Source organism: Neomonachus schauinslandi, chromosome 2 (genome assembly GCF_002201575.2).
Source record: "Neomonachus schauinslandi chromosome 2, ASM220157v2, whole genome shotgun sequence".
In the NCBI taxonomy this organism is placed as follows: Eukaryota; Metazoa; Chordata; class Mammalia; order Carnivora; family Phocidae; genus Neomonachus; species Neomonachus schauinslandi.
Genome location: NC_058404.1, coordinates 7,413,112 through 7,429,310, shown reverse-complemented (window position 1 = coordinate 7,429,310; position 16,199 = coordinate 7,413,112). Strand labels below are relative to the sequence as shown.

Sequence of the window (16,199 nt, the reverse complement as noted above, 5' to 3'; positions counted from 1 at the left end):
GTAAATATTCTGTAAATATACCAATATTGTAAATATTCTGTAAATATACCCTGTAAATATACCAGTTACTATTTTCTAAAGTCTAAAAAAAAATGTGAGGTGAGATTTTTGAGACAAATACATGAATGAAACAGACATTACGAGGCAGATGGATTCTTTCTTCCTTTGTTGCTGGGCACCTCTACCATGAGGAGGGTTTCCAGCAGGTTCTTCACAGAACCCATGTTATTTAGCATCTCTCAGCTTCCCGTGGTGCACTTCCCACAGTGTTGTGATAACAAGCTGTGCAAGAGGGCACTTAACACTTCAAATTGGATTTTGTAAATTAGTCGCAAAATTCTTCTTTTCTAGTAGATTTCATGTTTTCTCTCTCGACTTTTTCTCTGTTGCAGTTTATTATGCTGACGTACCTTTTCATGCTGGCCTGGCTGGGGGTCACGGCTTTCACCTCCCTGCCCGTCTACATGTACTTCAATCTGTGGACCATTTGCCGAAACACCACCTTAGTGGAGGGGGCCAATCTCTGCTTGGACCTTCGTCAGTTTGGTAGGTGGACCTCTAACTAAAACGAGGCCTCATTGCTCTTTGACCTCAGTGACTGCCTCTGAAATATTGCTGATCATGCTGGAACCATCATGACTTGATGAGAAATGGATACTTGAGAAATGTATCAGAGTATTCACTTTGAAGACATCCTTTTTAAATTTAAATACGTGGGAATTGAAGGATGATTGGAGGTAGATTTCCCAGCATGAATCTACAAACGTGTATGTTTGAACAAGCTATCAGGTTGGCTTTTCTGGTATTGTCAAGATGAAATTGTGATGTCCTTGTCCCGATTCCTTTGCTCTTGTCCAGACTTGCTAGGATGCTTGTGTATCTACTCTTATTCTTCCATACAAATATAAAATTTGTGAAGTCTAGTGTGAAGATCACCTAAGAAGTATGTATTTCACTGGCTTCCAAAATAAGCAGAAAAACTTAGCATTTTATAATAACAAAATCAAAGAATGTTAAACCAATCAGCAGCCCTCTTCGGTTTTTTTTTTAGGGCTAAAACCTCATGTGATAAAAATAGTTTCATATGTGTCTGTGGGCTTGTGATACACGGACCCTATTCTAATTGTTTTGTCCATGTTGGCTTGTTTGATCCTTACAACAGTTCTGTATGGTGGACACTATAATTACCCTCTTTATAAATGACACAGAGAGGTTAAATGAGTTGCCCAAGGTTATACAGCTAGGAGGTGACAGCCAGGATTCAAACCCCAACAGTCTCGTTTCAGAGTCTGTGGTAATTACACATCAGCCTGCAAGTGCTGCTGATAGACAAATGCAAAGAAGTGGATTTAATCTCATCCAGCCTGTTTGGAATTCTATTCCATCATTTGTAAAAAAACATGGGAGCTACAAAATTTCCATAAGATATGGAGATCCACATCTTTGAGCAGATTTTTTCCTCACAGACTATTAAAATCTACCGCATGAACATCTGGGAATGCTCCCTATGATTTTCTCTGAGGTTTCCTAATACTTCTGGAAAGTGGAGAATACTTCTGTAGGTGGTGTCTGCAGGCTGTGGGGCTCAGTGGGCATGCTGTAGATAGACCGTGGGGTACAGTGCATCAGTCCAGCACCAGCCAGTTGCATGTTCCAAAGCTGTGGCCTCCTCCCCATCCCATAAGCTGGAGCCCCAAGCCTCCTTTGCCTGATCTAATAAAAAGCAACAGCTGCTCTGTGGATGAAGTTCCTGGCAAGAAGACCACAGAGGGAATATGGATAGCTCTTCCACTGGAGAGGCTTCAGTCTTGGAATCATGTCCCACATACACACAGGAAGGGAACACGTCGGCAACAGCTGCTGGAGGTCATGAGAGAACAGCTGTTTAGCTCTGACTTCAGTCCCTCCCCGTCAATGTCTTCCTCCTGTTCTGTGGATCTGAAAAGTGGAAATTGGAAGAAAGGTGACTGGTCTCTCAGACAGGGTTGCCAGCTAAAATAAGGGCCACCTAGGGAAGTTTCAATTTCAGATAAACAAGCAATTTTTTTAGTACAGTCTGTCCAAATATTATATGGGACACAATTATAGTAGGTGTAAACCATGACAAGGATTAAAGCTGCCCTTTGAATCTTAGCACCATTTACAACATAGTTATCAAGATTTATTCTAATTTAACTTTTCTCCATGATGTGGAAGAGAGGGCACTTTTCAGATGTCATGCAACCTTTTACATGAGATATTAAGTCTTTCTGTTTGCCCTTCATGCAGAATCTACTGCCTGGATGACATTTATTTGCCTTCCAGATTATAGGCTCTCAGTAAGAATCCTGGATGTATAGGCACAATCAAGTTATCAAGGGGCATTGGCTTAGAAAATGACACTCCCCCCAAGTCTGGATTATGATTAGTACAGACATTTACTAATGTCATCAAAAAAGTGATTAGGTAGAGAAGAACATGCTATAAAGCGATTTCCCTACTTTGCAAAGTTGTCTCCTTACATCTAGACGCTATCTTTGCTCTTAGGGGATTAAGATCTTTGAACTGCATCACGGGAACTCTGGTCATGTAATGGCTGGGATGCCTGCTTAGTCCCTACTTGCATCTTCCTGTTCATTCCCCTGCATGTGATAAATGCATCCACATCATACAGATCTAATGGCAAGCAGAGGCATTGTGCAGCTCATAAAGTCGGGGAACTTAAAGATGATTTGTCCTATTAGGGTTTGCCATATTTCAAAATGAGTCATGAAATAATTTGACTAGCAATTTTAATTTTTTAATGACATTGAATGTATGAGGGTTTTGTCTTAGTAAATTTGTTTCAGAAGATGTTAAAACTGATCCCCCCCATAATATCATCTAGATCCAGAATTTAAAACTGCTTTGTTAAAACCTGGTTATTTGATGAAACTCCCTCAGGGCCAACCATAGGGAGAGAGTGGTCCAGAGTAGGTGGGGCACCTTTAGCCTTATAATCAACCCTCCCTCTCATCCAGCACATCCACACATTGTAGCAGGAGTATCTTGCTTTTATCTGATTTCCATAAAGCCCTTCTCAGTAAAATTTCATTTCAACAAATATTTGTTGAGCTTCTGCTATGTGTCAGCACTGCTCAGTTTTGAAAGACAAAAATCATGTCAAAAAAGTAAAATAAATCAAAATTTGACAAACACTTAGATCATGGACCTGGCCCATCAAGCTTTTTCTAGAGAAGACACCCATGACCTAGAAACGTTGCATTATTTGCACAAGATAGAACAGAGGACAGAGTTGAAGCTATCAATCAACAGCATTTTTGACTTTAGTCTACTCTGTTCAGAAGGACATTTTTTATGTTAATGTAGAAACTAGATACATATACTATGAGTAGGAAATCTTTTGTGTGGTTAGCCATGTGTCGTGGCTAATTGGTGAACTCTATTCATTTCTGTTAAATAATTCAAGAATTTATTTGGTAAAATCTTGGCTACATTTTTCTTGTCTAGACTATTCCCCTGCATAGGCATTCCTATGTTAGGCTACCTGTCAAAGGGGAATTAGGTTACCGATGGAATGAAGATTACTAATCAAGTGATCTAAAAATGGGGTAATTATCCTGGATGACCCAGGAGGGCCCTGTGTAATCACAGGGGTCCTTAAAAGTGGAAGAGGCAGAAGAGAAGAAGTCAGAGGGAGAGGGACCTCAGAAGAAATGCACATTTTACTCAGAGAGATGCCATTTTACTCACTTTGACGATAGACAAAAGGGGCCAGGAGCCAAGGAATGTGGGTAGCCTAGAGAAGCTAGAAAAGGATACTTCAGGCATTCTCTCATCTTTAAGACTAGTAATGTAAATGGTAAATTACTTGAAAATTCAGCATTCATATTTCCTAGTAGGGTGTTAATTTCCCATCACCCTGTAAGGGATCACAGTATCATTATACCTACTCCTGCTTACCTCCACCCCTAGCTTGCAGTTTCCTCCGTGAGAACTGATGCCCTGAACAGTGGTGCTTCGACTGCCCAGAAACCTCCAAGAGGCTTTTGTTGCCTTAACGATGAAAGTAATAGGAACTGTGCGCATGGTGCAAGTTTTTCCTAGTTCACACACAACCAATTCTTAGAAAACCAGAAATATATTACTTCTGCTTAACCAGCTTAAATGACATGAAAAAAGAACCCTATAGAAAAAGCTTGTGGCTGCTCCTCTGATGCATCAGATTCTTATTGTCTGCTCTCCTTGCTGCTTCTCTTGTACAATCCTAACTTGTTACTTGTCTTTACGAAAGTGGCAATGTCATTGTGTATATTTTAGTTAAGGACTCTTCTGTATCGAGTGGAATAAATATGTATAAATGTACTCGATATTTAAAAAAATTAATAAATCTGAATAGTTTGCTTCATTGGGGGTTAGGCCAGTTTGGCCATTCATTGACAGAGACACACGAATCCAAATAATCAAGTTGTTGGATTTGCACGGCAGCACGTCTTACATGCACTTGATCATTTTCATAGCTTCGTATTACACAGATGTGATTGACAAACTATAATTAACTTGCAATATGTATATTTGTGGTTTATGGTATTTATATCATAAAAACTGTGTGTGTGTGTGTGTGTGTGTGTGTGTGTGTGTGTAGTTAACATCAGGAGTACTGGAGACCGAGTGGAAGGGGTGGGTTACAATATTTTAAAGGTGATGGAGGAAGGCTTCACCAAATAGCCATTATTGGAAAGATATGAGGGTCACGGGAATATTCACAGCGGAGGGAGGATCCAGGCAAAGTTACCAAAGCAGCTCCATGCCTGGCTTCTTCAGCAAACAGCAGAGAGACCAGTGTGGCTGAAGTAGAACGAGCAAGCAGGGAGAATGGATCGGGATGGAGTCTGGGAGTCATGGAACCCCGTGCTGAGTGCATGGCGGGACGTCATCCATTTAGAGACTTTTATTCTGAAGGAAGTAGAGGGTATTTGCAGGTTTGGGCAGAAGAGAAGCAATGTCCCCCTTACCTTGAGGAAGAATTGCTCTGGCTGCCATATGGAGAACCGACTTCCCCAAGAGGAGAAGCAGGGAGGCTGGCTGGCACTCTTGTCATAGCCCTGAGGTGACCGAGTGGTGGCTCAGGTGCGTTGGTAGTGAGAGAAGTGGGGAAAAGTGGTCTGGTGCTGACTGTCCTTTGAAGACTGGGGCTGCAGAATGTCCTGATAGGTGGACATGTGAGTTTGAGAGAAAAAGATGATCCAAGGAGGAATGCAGTTGTTGCCAGGACCACAGGGAAGACTGACTTGCTGTCACATGAGCCAGGAAGCCTAAAGAAGAGCTTTCTTGGGAGGGAGGCAGGCAAGGCAGATCAGAGTTCACTTTTGAAGATGTTGATTTTTAGAGACTTATTAGGAATCTAAACAGAGTTGTCAAGGGTAAGAAATTGGGTATATGAGTCTTGATTTCAGGAAAGAGGCACAGGGCTGGCTGAATGGATTGAGGAGCTATTGCTAATTTTTAGCTGTTGCTAAATTTTAGCTAATTTTTAGCTGTTGCCAATTCAATATGCAAAGATGATGACTCAATGAGATCGGTAGGGGACAAAGATGACAGGTGTGCACACTGGGAGCTCCCGTGAACGAGGTCCTAGAGAGAGGGGACCTGTGAGAATCCAAAGACAAAAACAGGAGTCCGTAGACTGGGGGATGTAATGAAGAAGAGCATGAAGGAGAGGGAGTCAGCATCTGCGTCCAGCACGGCCAACCGGCCAGGAACGGAGGACAGAGAATTCATCTTTGGTTTTAATTATGTGGAGGTCATGGCTGATTTCCATGGAGGGTTGAGGCAAAATCTGACTGGAAAAGGTTTAAGTAGATTCTGGAAAAGAAGGGAATGGCAGACAGCGAACACAGTTAATGCTTTCGAGGAGTTCTGCTGCAAAGGTGAACAAGGACACAGGTAAGGACATGTGTGCAGAGCCTGGGTATTCCACATGAATGGGGTCTGTAGCTGCTCAGCATGGAGAAGCATGGCCTTTACCAGGAAGCTTTCTCAATAATGATGGTTTATGAGACACACCTCAGGGGCTTCTTATTTCCCCCCCCCTCCCCTCCTGGCGCCGTCTTGGCAGAAAGGCAAGGTCACAGAGAAGCGTGTCTGCATTCAATGGAACGCAAGTGGATTATTTTTTTAAAAGAAAATAATCGCACAAAGTATTGTCAAGGCAGAATGGGAGCAGCTCCATAGAGAGTGAGAGCTGACCGTGTACCTCAAAGTGACCATGTGTGACTAGATACACATACTGACATTAAATAAAGAGAAGGCAGTGCTAGAAGCTTGTATTAGTTCGCCCAGAACTTATAGGGTTCCCCCCCCCTTTATGTATATGTGTTTAATGCTTCAGTAGTTCTCAAAACAAAATTCAAGACCCATTTGAGGCTAACCTTGATCACTTTTCTGTAAAATGAGATCCATGGCAGTGGAACACCTCTGTGCTTGTTAAAGATGCAGTACTCCTGGCAAACACTTACAGTTTCTGATTTCGCAGTTCTGTGGTGGAGTCCAGAAATACCTATTTTTGAGCATTGCCCAGGTGACTCTGATGTTGGTCTGTAAGCCAACAGGAGCGAGGGAGAACATGAGCAAAATTACAGGGGTTTTAAAATTTTTTCCCCACTAATAACAGCATTTTCATTATTAGCAGAGAAAAATTACTCCTCTGGGCAATATGCTTTTATAGACGAACAGAAGCTTTGTACCAGCAGAATAAATTTAGATCCACACTTCAGCACAGTCTGGAACATAGTTATCAAAATAACTGTAATGCCTACACAATTGCATTAATGGACCAAACCAATCAATGGGCTACAATTGAATGTGGAGATTCTGGGGGCTGGGTCCAATTGAATTCAGATCGAAAATGTTGTAAATTGTTTGAGGGCTAAATGGTTTTGAGCTTCCATTCATAATTCTGGTTATAATTATTATCTAGCAATAAAAGCTAAGAGAGAATGTTTCCATTATACTATAGCATAAAATGGAACTTGCTTAGTTTTTATCAGCATAAGATTCTTTTTCTCTCTCTGGGCTCTTGAAAACATTTATAACTAAGCTATAATTTTCTACATGTAGGGATTGTGACAATTGGAGAGGAAAAGAAAATTTGTACCGTCTCTGAGAATTTCCTGAGGATGTGTGAGTCTACTGAGGTAAATGTTTTTGAAGCTGTTTATGTTGTCCGAATTTTAGCTTCATTTTGGTAGTTGAAAAATACGTAATTAAATCTATATTGAATTTTTCCCCTTTTCATCTCCGAGGCAATTTTACTCACAATGATGTTATGTAGGGGGACTGGAGAATAAATATGAATGAGATACTTTGTCTGTTTCAATAAAAATGATGACAAATATATATTTTTCTAGAAATTATCATTTTCACAAAAGTTGAACATTTTTAATGTTATATTTAAAAAGATAATGTAGCCTTATATAGTTATAATATTACTGAAAACCATCGTTATTCATGACGATCTCATCTTTATAATAAAAGTATACTAAAATGATGCAGTTGCAAAGACTTAACTAATTTGCAGAAGTTACTGTAATAATGCTTTTGGATTGAGTGAGGGATGTATCCTAAGTGCACTTTTGTTAAAGATGTACGAAGTTCTTATTTGTAAGACAGCAGAAGTCCTCATCTCTCTTCTGCTTGTAACTCTGATGCATGTTTTGATTCTTTGTGGTTTCCTTTGCAGCTGAACATGACCTTCCACTTGTTCATTGTGGCACTTGCTGGGGCTGGGGCGGCAGTTATTGCTATGGTAAGACCTCGAGCTCTGAGGCTTGGTTTTTCGATTTGGAGGGCAAAGTGATTTACTTGTTGAAATGATCATTTATCCCCCATCCCGAAGTCTATACAAAGGGGGGAAGAGGGGGAATGGGGAACAATGGGCAAATAAATAAGTGAAAAACAAGGCTTAACCTGAAAAAATATTATTGTTACAATAGAGATAATATTCGGTAAGCAGTTTAAGGATTAGAACACTCAGTCATATCGGTAACATTAAAAAAAGAAGTAAATTCATCCACGTTTCAGATATTAGATCATTATTAACATAAAAAATCGTCTCTGAATCATATAGGTTTGTATCAGTGTGATATTCTAGGTAATCTAATCAGTTCCTTAACTTCCATTATCCTTTTCTCCTCCTTATTTAAGGACATAAAAAAGCCATATTGAGTCACTTATGGAAAAAAGATTAATTTATTCTTCTTAACACAGACATCAATAGTTTCCTGTCATTTCTTTCATATCTAGTTTTGTTCAGAAATACTAAGAACAAGTTCTTCAAGTCAACTTTTACTGAGTGTTGAGGACCTGCAATGTTCCAGATTCTGTCTCTTCCTTGGTAACTCACTGTGAAGTCCAGTTTGCTCACTGGACTACCAAAAACCAACCTTGGACAAATACTCAGAGCATCGGTAATAGTTTTTGCAGCCAAGATCTTCCAGTCCTAATTTTTGCATCCTAGTATACAAAGTAATAATACAAAAGTAAGGTAGTATAGAGCTCTAGAATGTTCCCAGTAACTTCACAAATATTATAGCCAATTCAATATGCAAAGATGATGAATTGATTCGGGTTTATTTAATTCCTCTACTTATAGTGCCAATACAGTGTCTAATGTGTTGGTGAAAGGAACACTTTTAAAAAAATAAGACTGCTTTCTCTCTTGTCAAAGAATAAAACTAGGGGAGTACCAGGGTGGCTCAGTGGGTTAAGCACCCAGCTCTTGATTTCCGTTCAGGTCATGATATCAGGGTGGTAGGATCCAGCCCCGCGTAGGGCTGGCTCTATGCTCAACAGGGAGTCGGCTCGAGATTTCTCTCCTCTCCCTCTGCCCCTCCCCCTGCTCTCTAAATAAATAAATAAATAAATAAATAAATAAATAAATAAAATCTTTAAAAAAAGAATAAAACTAGGAATAATCAGTGGTAAGGTACTAATGAGCCATTTCAGACAAGTTATTTTTTAGTGACTTTATAAACACTTACGTATTGAGATTTGATTCTGTTTTACTAAAAATGATTTTTAAAAATAACAGAAATGACCATGTCAGTGCTAAAGTGAGTTTTCAGACATTTTGTTAATTTAGTATCATGCTCATTGCTCAACTTTTCAGATTGACTGTATAAACCTGTACATAGGAATTTTATTTCAGAATATGAGGTGCTTAATAAGATGATGTTGGCTAATTAATTGGAGGGGTCACAATAAGACAATAAGCAAAGGCTCTGTATTCCCAGCCTAAAATCAGTGCTAAAATATGCCCTGAAGAAGCATGACGTGTTCTGGGCAGTGATATTCCAAGCACGCATTCCTATGCAATGGATAATTGTTAGGGACTTGTGTTTGTTCAAGCAACATACACTCACGTATAGAGGTCTATCAAAGCACGTTTTGTGAAGCGGTGTGTAATAAAGCATGCGTTCGTATTTGCTACATATGTGTGTGTGTAAAACTGTGTAAAAATGCGGGCCTTTAGGCATACATTAGTGAAGAGTACTTGTGTAAATGAATAATGTACTTAAATGTCCCCAAAAATGCTTACTCTGAAATGATTCTATTATCAAAAAGATCTTAAGATAAAAGAAATTCAGATGCTGTGTATTTCTTAAGAAATCTGTGCTTTGCATGAACGCAGATACTAAGTTATAAATAAATTTTACTTCAAACTACAAGAGTTTAGAATGTTATTTTTAAGTACATCCTTTTGGATATCTAAACATACTCATAGCATAAATTCCTTGAGAAATAAATAACATCTAACTACTGATTGACATCGGTATTTCCAATTCATTAGCTCTGATAATGGTTAAGGTTTTAGGAGACAGGGCTAATATAACAATAATTACCGCTTCTGCTCCTGGTACTAATATTAGTACCAATAGTACTGTTATTTGCTCATATTTCTTTAAGCCTTGCTCTGTTGAAAGCACTGCCAAATGCTTAAGCACATAAATACATTCAATAGTCATAATATAGCCACTGTCATTAACCTCATCACCAACTCCTTCAACACTCAAAATATACTACCATCATTATTTCCATATTAGAGATGAGAAAATTGAGATAAATCCTTCTCTACCAAAATGTTTAAAACATCATCTGTAATGGAAGGCAAAGATGGTAAAAATTTGTACTAAGACTAATGTGATCCACTCCATTTGATTTTTCAGAGGCGTTAGGAAGTTCTGTAGATGCTGGCCAAAGGGGTCCACTTGCATTGCACCAGGTTCCTGGGGACCACTGTCCACCTGCCGAGGGACAGTAAGAGCCTGGCAGCTGGTGTCCCCCTAAGGCCAGAGGAAATGTCTGCAGACTACTGGAAAGTGCCCAGTTCTGAACTAGAAAGACGCTGAAGCTCTTTTCAGTATTTCACTCATACATATTTAATAATAATTTAGGGGTCATATTTTCTCAGGCTTTAAAAGGAAGGTTTTTGTACATCTAAAAATATATTCATTCATGTGAAACGTATTTTGAGTACCCACTGCTTGCCAAACATTCTCCACAGCACTTGATATCTTCCGAGCAACACAGCAAGGTGCCACGTGAATTTGGTCATGTGTTCAGTCCTCTGTTCGGTCCCCATATATGTAGTCATGAAGCCTTCACTATGAAAATGACAGAGGACAAGAATATAACTCACAGCTCCTGCTTGCATGCAGCTTACAATTTCCACTACACAAAATGCAGGATTTCAGAGGAAACAGAACATTCTGAAAATTCTTTTTGGTATTCCTCTTGGTATGCATCTTTTCCCATATTGCCGTGTGAAAATGGTCATTTTTTTTTCCTCCTGCCTCTTGACTACCTTAACGTATTACAATAGTCTCCATTTAGAATTGACTTTGTGTTCTTGATGTCTATCCTTACTTTTCTAAAACCAACCTACCTCCTGTCTTTCAGTGCTCTTGGTTAATCAAAATGTTAGTGTTCTATTTTACTAAATTATGGACAAAAATATTGCCCACCCTTTAAAACTCAGATCAAGTAAATAATTAACAACTTAGTTTCTCTTTCATATTCACCCATCAAAAGCCATCCTTTGGGAAACTGCTTTATCTCTCTCTATGGACCAGGAGTGAGGGAAAGAGAGCAAAACAAACCAGTGCTCTCCTAGCTGAGTGCATTCAAGTCCAATCAGGAACTTCATTACTTGAGTAACCATGTTACTCGAGACAGATCAGAGGCTTCCTTTGTGAAGATGGCACTCCTCTAGCTATTGTGAATGTATGCAAACATACAAAATCCATATGACACAATACTTGCTCTCTTGTAGTTTACAATCTAAAGGAAACTGCAAAATTATGGAAAATTAACTTGACAATTAAGTCACAGATTTATTTGGGGGTTTCCACGATCCCTCTTTCTGTTGCATAGCCCGCAATAATATATCCTCCCATTAATTCAGAATTGTCTAGACTCAAACAGTGTAAGAGACTATTTTCTGTTACAGATGGGAAAACATAGATACACCAACATGAAATGTATAGTCTGTTGGTTTGGGTAAGTGAGGGCAGAGTGGACAGGAAACATCACATAAAGATTGAGAATCAATCTTGGTTACTCCAGACTTGAAAAAGAAGGAGAGAAAGAGATTTTGAAAAAAAGGGAACTGCGAAGATGCTGTTATATAGTCAGAGATGTGAGAAGGAATAACATTTATATTGTTCTCATTACCACAGAGATTTTGGTTCCGTCTTATTAGCACATATATCCTACGTAAGCATATAATTTGACTATTTCTTTCCTGATAGCAAGGGGTACTGACGACACTGAACAGACTTCCAGTATAAATTATTTCTGTCTTTGATTAGGTTCACTACCTTATGGTTCTGTCGGCCAACTGGGCTTATGTGAAGGATGCCTGCCGGATGCAGAAATACGAGGACATCAAGTCGAAGGAGGAGCAAGAACTCCATGACATCCACTCTACTCGCTCCAAAGAGCGGCTCAACGCATACACATAAATAAACCCTTCCTGTCCCTCCTGCCATTCAGATGCATTGGTGTTTAACTAAGGGCCATCCAACCATCCAACCTTTTGAAAACTAAAATGGAAGTGCTTCTCATCAATGATATGTAGGGTGACTTATGACTCACCTGAACACAATTCCTTGTTGTTTAGCACTTGATTTCCTAATCCGTTAAATTGGTGTGATCAGATCTCTTCTACAAGCTCCTATCCAGCCTTTACCTTTTTTTTAAATTTCTCCAACTCATTTAATAATTCTGTAAGATTGAAGATACTAACATTGTCAAATGCAGAGATTTATTTGACTTTTAACTGCTTCCCATGTGTTAATACGTAACACCTTTTGCATTATTTCCTATGTTTTGGAAAGAAAAATAGCTTTTTATACTTTTTAGTTTCGATTTCGGTAACTAGTTTAACTACAGGTAACCTTCAAAGGGACCACTGTACATTATGAACAATAGACAGAGATGGTATCATGATGACTCTTCTTGAAATCTGGAAATCCCGTCTGGAGATCAGGGGCCACGTTCATACAGGCCCTGGTTCATGTTTTCATCAATCTAAGGTGCAATTTCTAAATTTGTAAGAGTAGGTTTAAAAAAAAAAAGTGCTTCTTATCTTTGTTAACATTGTATTTTTTTCTTGATGTACTTAAAAGGTATTTCTCTCTGATTACTCCTGTTTATGTTGTGAGCACGTAGAAACAGTGTTACTAATGCATGGCTAGTTGCCTTTTTAAGATTGTGACACCAGGCTTACCTTTTAAAGCTTAGTATAGAGACAATTTTCATGGAAATAACTACTGTGAACTCTTGAAGAGTGATCCCTTTGTGATTTAAGCAGTGGCTGGATTGGAACTTTTAATATGCTAATGTGGAACATTAATTACCTTTATGAAGGTGGTATATTAAGAAATAAGCACAGTAACCCCTCCGAAGTTGTTTTACCTACTTTAAAACATTTTAATGGATTGCACCTCTGTAAACTATCCCTCCAATGTGTATGATATATTTGAAAAGGCTTCCATTAATATAATAGCTTTGCTTGCAGCCTTCCAATCTATGTTGGTTTACCTGTAGTGTTTTTTAAAGTGTGGTCAGAGGCCACTCTAGAATGTATCCCTTCCAAGTGTAGTGGTAGATCTGTGTTTTTATTTGAAGTAAGTCATTTTAACCAAATGTTCATTCATAATCATTTATAAGAAGTACCTATATCAAAGGAATAAAAAAAAAAAGCAATCAGTATTACTGGACCAAAATTGGTGTTTGTTTTAACCTTGACTCTTCTTTTGATTATTTCTAATGCTACAAGAATGCTGTAAAGTGTCTTTTAAAATGATGTAGCCTGACAAGACATTTTTGTCAGTGTATAAAAATTAGGTAGTATTGTGCACTGATTTGACCATTGTGAAATCTTTTCTCAGTGTAAGTGCATTTCTAATAAAATTTATGAGTGAAACAATCTTTGTACAACGACTAGTCATGCATCATCCATAATTTTACAAGTTCTTGTAGTAGGTAGCGGGGTATTATTAGGGTTATCTGTGGCATGATTATGCATTCTGTAGTATTATTTAATGAATTTGGGGGTTTGCTTCCTTTTTTTTACACGTAGATTATCTTACTGGTTCAACATTTTTCTGATATATGCAGTATTACAGATATTCAGCAAAAGTATTAATGGGCTTCTTTAAATTCTATATTATAGTGTTTCAGTTCTGTGTCTTAACAGTTTGTGATGATTTTTAAAACTGTCTTTTAAACTTATGTAATGATGTTGATGCTTTTGGCTTTTTTTTCCTGGTATTAGAGTTTGTATTTTCACAAAGAGTGCTTTGTAGCAGGCATTATAATTAATCTGTTTTGTACATAAATGTGCCAACAGCTTGATGGTGGCGTTTTTGAAATGTAGAACAAAGTGCTTGCAAAATGTAATAAATACACTTGTGTACTTTGTGTACTTATTATTAGTTTCTGCAGTGTTTTTTTTTGTGGTTTTTTTTTTTTTTTTTGGTTTTGTTTTGTTCATTCCTCTTTCCTATGTATGTGCACTCTTTCCAGATGCAATAGACGCTGTCTTTTTAGGATGCTTATTACCTCAGTTGAGCTGACCTCACAATGAACTGAGAATTCTGTGTATGTCATGCAGCATGGGGAGGCTAGGGAGCTGGGGAGAGGGCAAAGGTGTGAAGATTTTGGAGGTCATTTAATTTAGCAAAATGATAACAATTCCCAACTTATGCTATTCCTTGCCTAATTTCTATTGTTTTGTGTTTTCTTTAGAGCTTCCTAAACTAGTAGAGAAACAAAAAAGACTAATTCAATTCAGAAAGAAAAATGATTTCTTGGTTCGCTTCAAAATTTCAAGGTGAGAACAATTAAGTGAAAAATATATATATTTTCCAGACTCTTTGTTTGTTTGGGTTGTAATTTCTTCTGGCCAAACTAGAAGTGATGGCAATTTAAAAATAATAAAACAGTAATCAATAAAAATCTTAATTTTCACCAGGCCTAAGTAATTGTATTAGTCTTCAATTATTTATGTATTATTATAAGTAATTATTATAAGTGCCTGAAAATATCAGGCACTTAGGTTACAAATATCTACAGTAATTACAAGCAGATCTGGGCAAAATATCTTATGTCTGAAGAAGTCACTTTTAAGACAATAAGAAAATAATCCCATTATTAAATAAGAATAAATAATTATTTTTAAATGACAATTTTATTCTTTCCAGTGTTTATGAAATTCTTAGCATGGCAACAAGAAAATAAAGAATTACATGTTAAAAATTATCAATGTGAACAAAAATTTCACAAGAGGATGTTTTCCAAAGAAAATGATCATTGTAGGATAATTATATTTTTGGAAAACTTAAAAGTCCATTTCTGTTTGTAAAACTACACATTAAAAAAAAAAAACTACACATTTATCTTTAAAGCAAGTAATTTCCCTTTGGGAATTTTTTATCTCCTAGCTTTATTGAGATAAAATTGACATGTAAGCCTTTTGGGAATTGTGAAGCTAATGTGAAGACTAAGGAAATTATTCACTTTGAGAAGAAATTGTGCATCGGCCAGCTTTGGTGTGGGTGTAATCAGTTTACTTCCTCATGTTAAAAACGTAGAAATAGCAGATTCTGATTTATTCACTCAAAGATCAAGTAAATTTGACTTTTGTTTTATTTTTGCCTTTTAGGCAAAAGAGAAAGATATCATTTTGAAGTATGTTTCACTTAAGTCACTCCATAGTTCACGTATGCTGAGCATAATGGGACTTGAATTACGCTATCCTCATAGCTTGAGAAACACTCTGCTCAGTTTCCTGCAAGGTTTTCAGGTATTGAATCATCTGAAGCCCCTGGAGGCAAGTCTATAAAAACGTTGCTAGGGGGCTCAGATGTGAACCTCTTCCTACTGGCTTACATAAGCCGCGGACCTCAAGTTTCTTCTCACAAAAGTAAATTTTATCTCTTTGATCATTTAGATTCTTTTGCCCTTTTCCACAAAAATCCAACATGCTTGCACATTGAAAAGAATGTAGAATATGCAATAAGTTGAAGTGTTAAGTTCATTATTAAATGAATTACTGAAATAAATAAAAATTAAACGAAATAATATCAAAATGAAATAAAATTTACCTAAGCTGCTGTATTTCTAACCTGTGGAACCCCCTATAGATGGAAACACCAAACAAAAGAAAACAAATAAATGATGGGGGAATACAAAATAGGAAAGAGAAAAGATCCAAGTAATTCTGCTATCATACTTGGATAAGAGAGAGAAAGAAAAGTACAGAGTTATTGGAAGATATAAATTGCATGGGGGAAAAATTTTTAGAAAGAAAAGTAAAAAAATACAAAAATTAAAGATGACACCAAGAAGAAACAGCCTACAAAATTAAAAAAAAATTTTTTTTTTAAGTGCAAAAAACAGTTGAGACCACAGCTCTTCTTTACTTCAGCATTGTCTGCCCCCTACTCAATGGACTTGAGCAGACACCCTCACGCTCCAGGCCTTGCAGGATAGAACACTTTCCTCCCCCAACAGCCCAGGACGGGGCCCTAAAGGAGCTGATCCCACTAAGTTGCCCAACATCACTGCTCTGATTAGAAAATGGGAACATTGTCTGGCTTTTTAAAAAGTGGTGTAATCTGTTTGCTTCTTTCTTGTTTCAACTATTATTTTTG

At 37.7% G+C, this 16,199-nt stretch overlaps 1 protein-coding gene across 1 annotated transcript in view; it reads left to right on the top strand.

Annotated features, from left to right (window-relative positions):
* Window positions 1-14,570, top strand: part of GPM6A (glycoprotein M6A) — a 47,508-nt gene extending 32,938 nt beyond the window's left edge. Inside the window, exons 3-6 of the mRNA XM_021694160.2 lie at window positions 393-546; window positions 7,099-7,175; window positions 7,721-7,786; window positions 11,850-14,570. Of these exons, the coding sequence (XP_021549835.2) occupies window positions 393-546; window positions 7,099-7,175; window positions 7,721-7,786; window positions 11,850-12,002 (450 nt within the window). The 3' untranslated portion in view covers window positions 12,003-14,570. The remainder of the gene's footprint in view (window positions 1-392; window positions 547-7,098; window positions 7,176-7,720; window positions 7,787-11,849) is intronic.
* The last annotated feature ends 1,629 nt before the right edge of the window (window positions 14,571-16,199 follow it).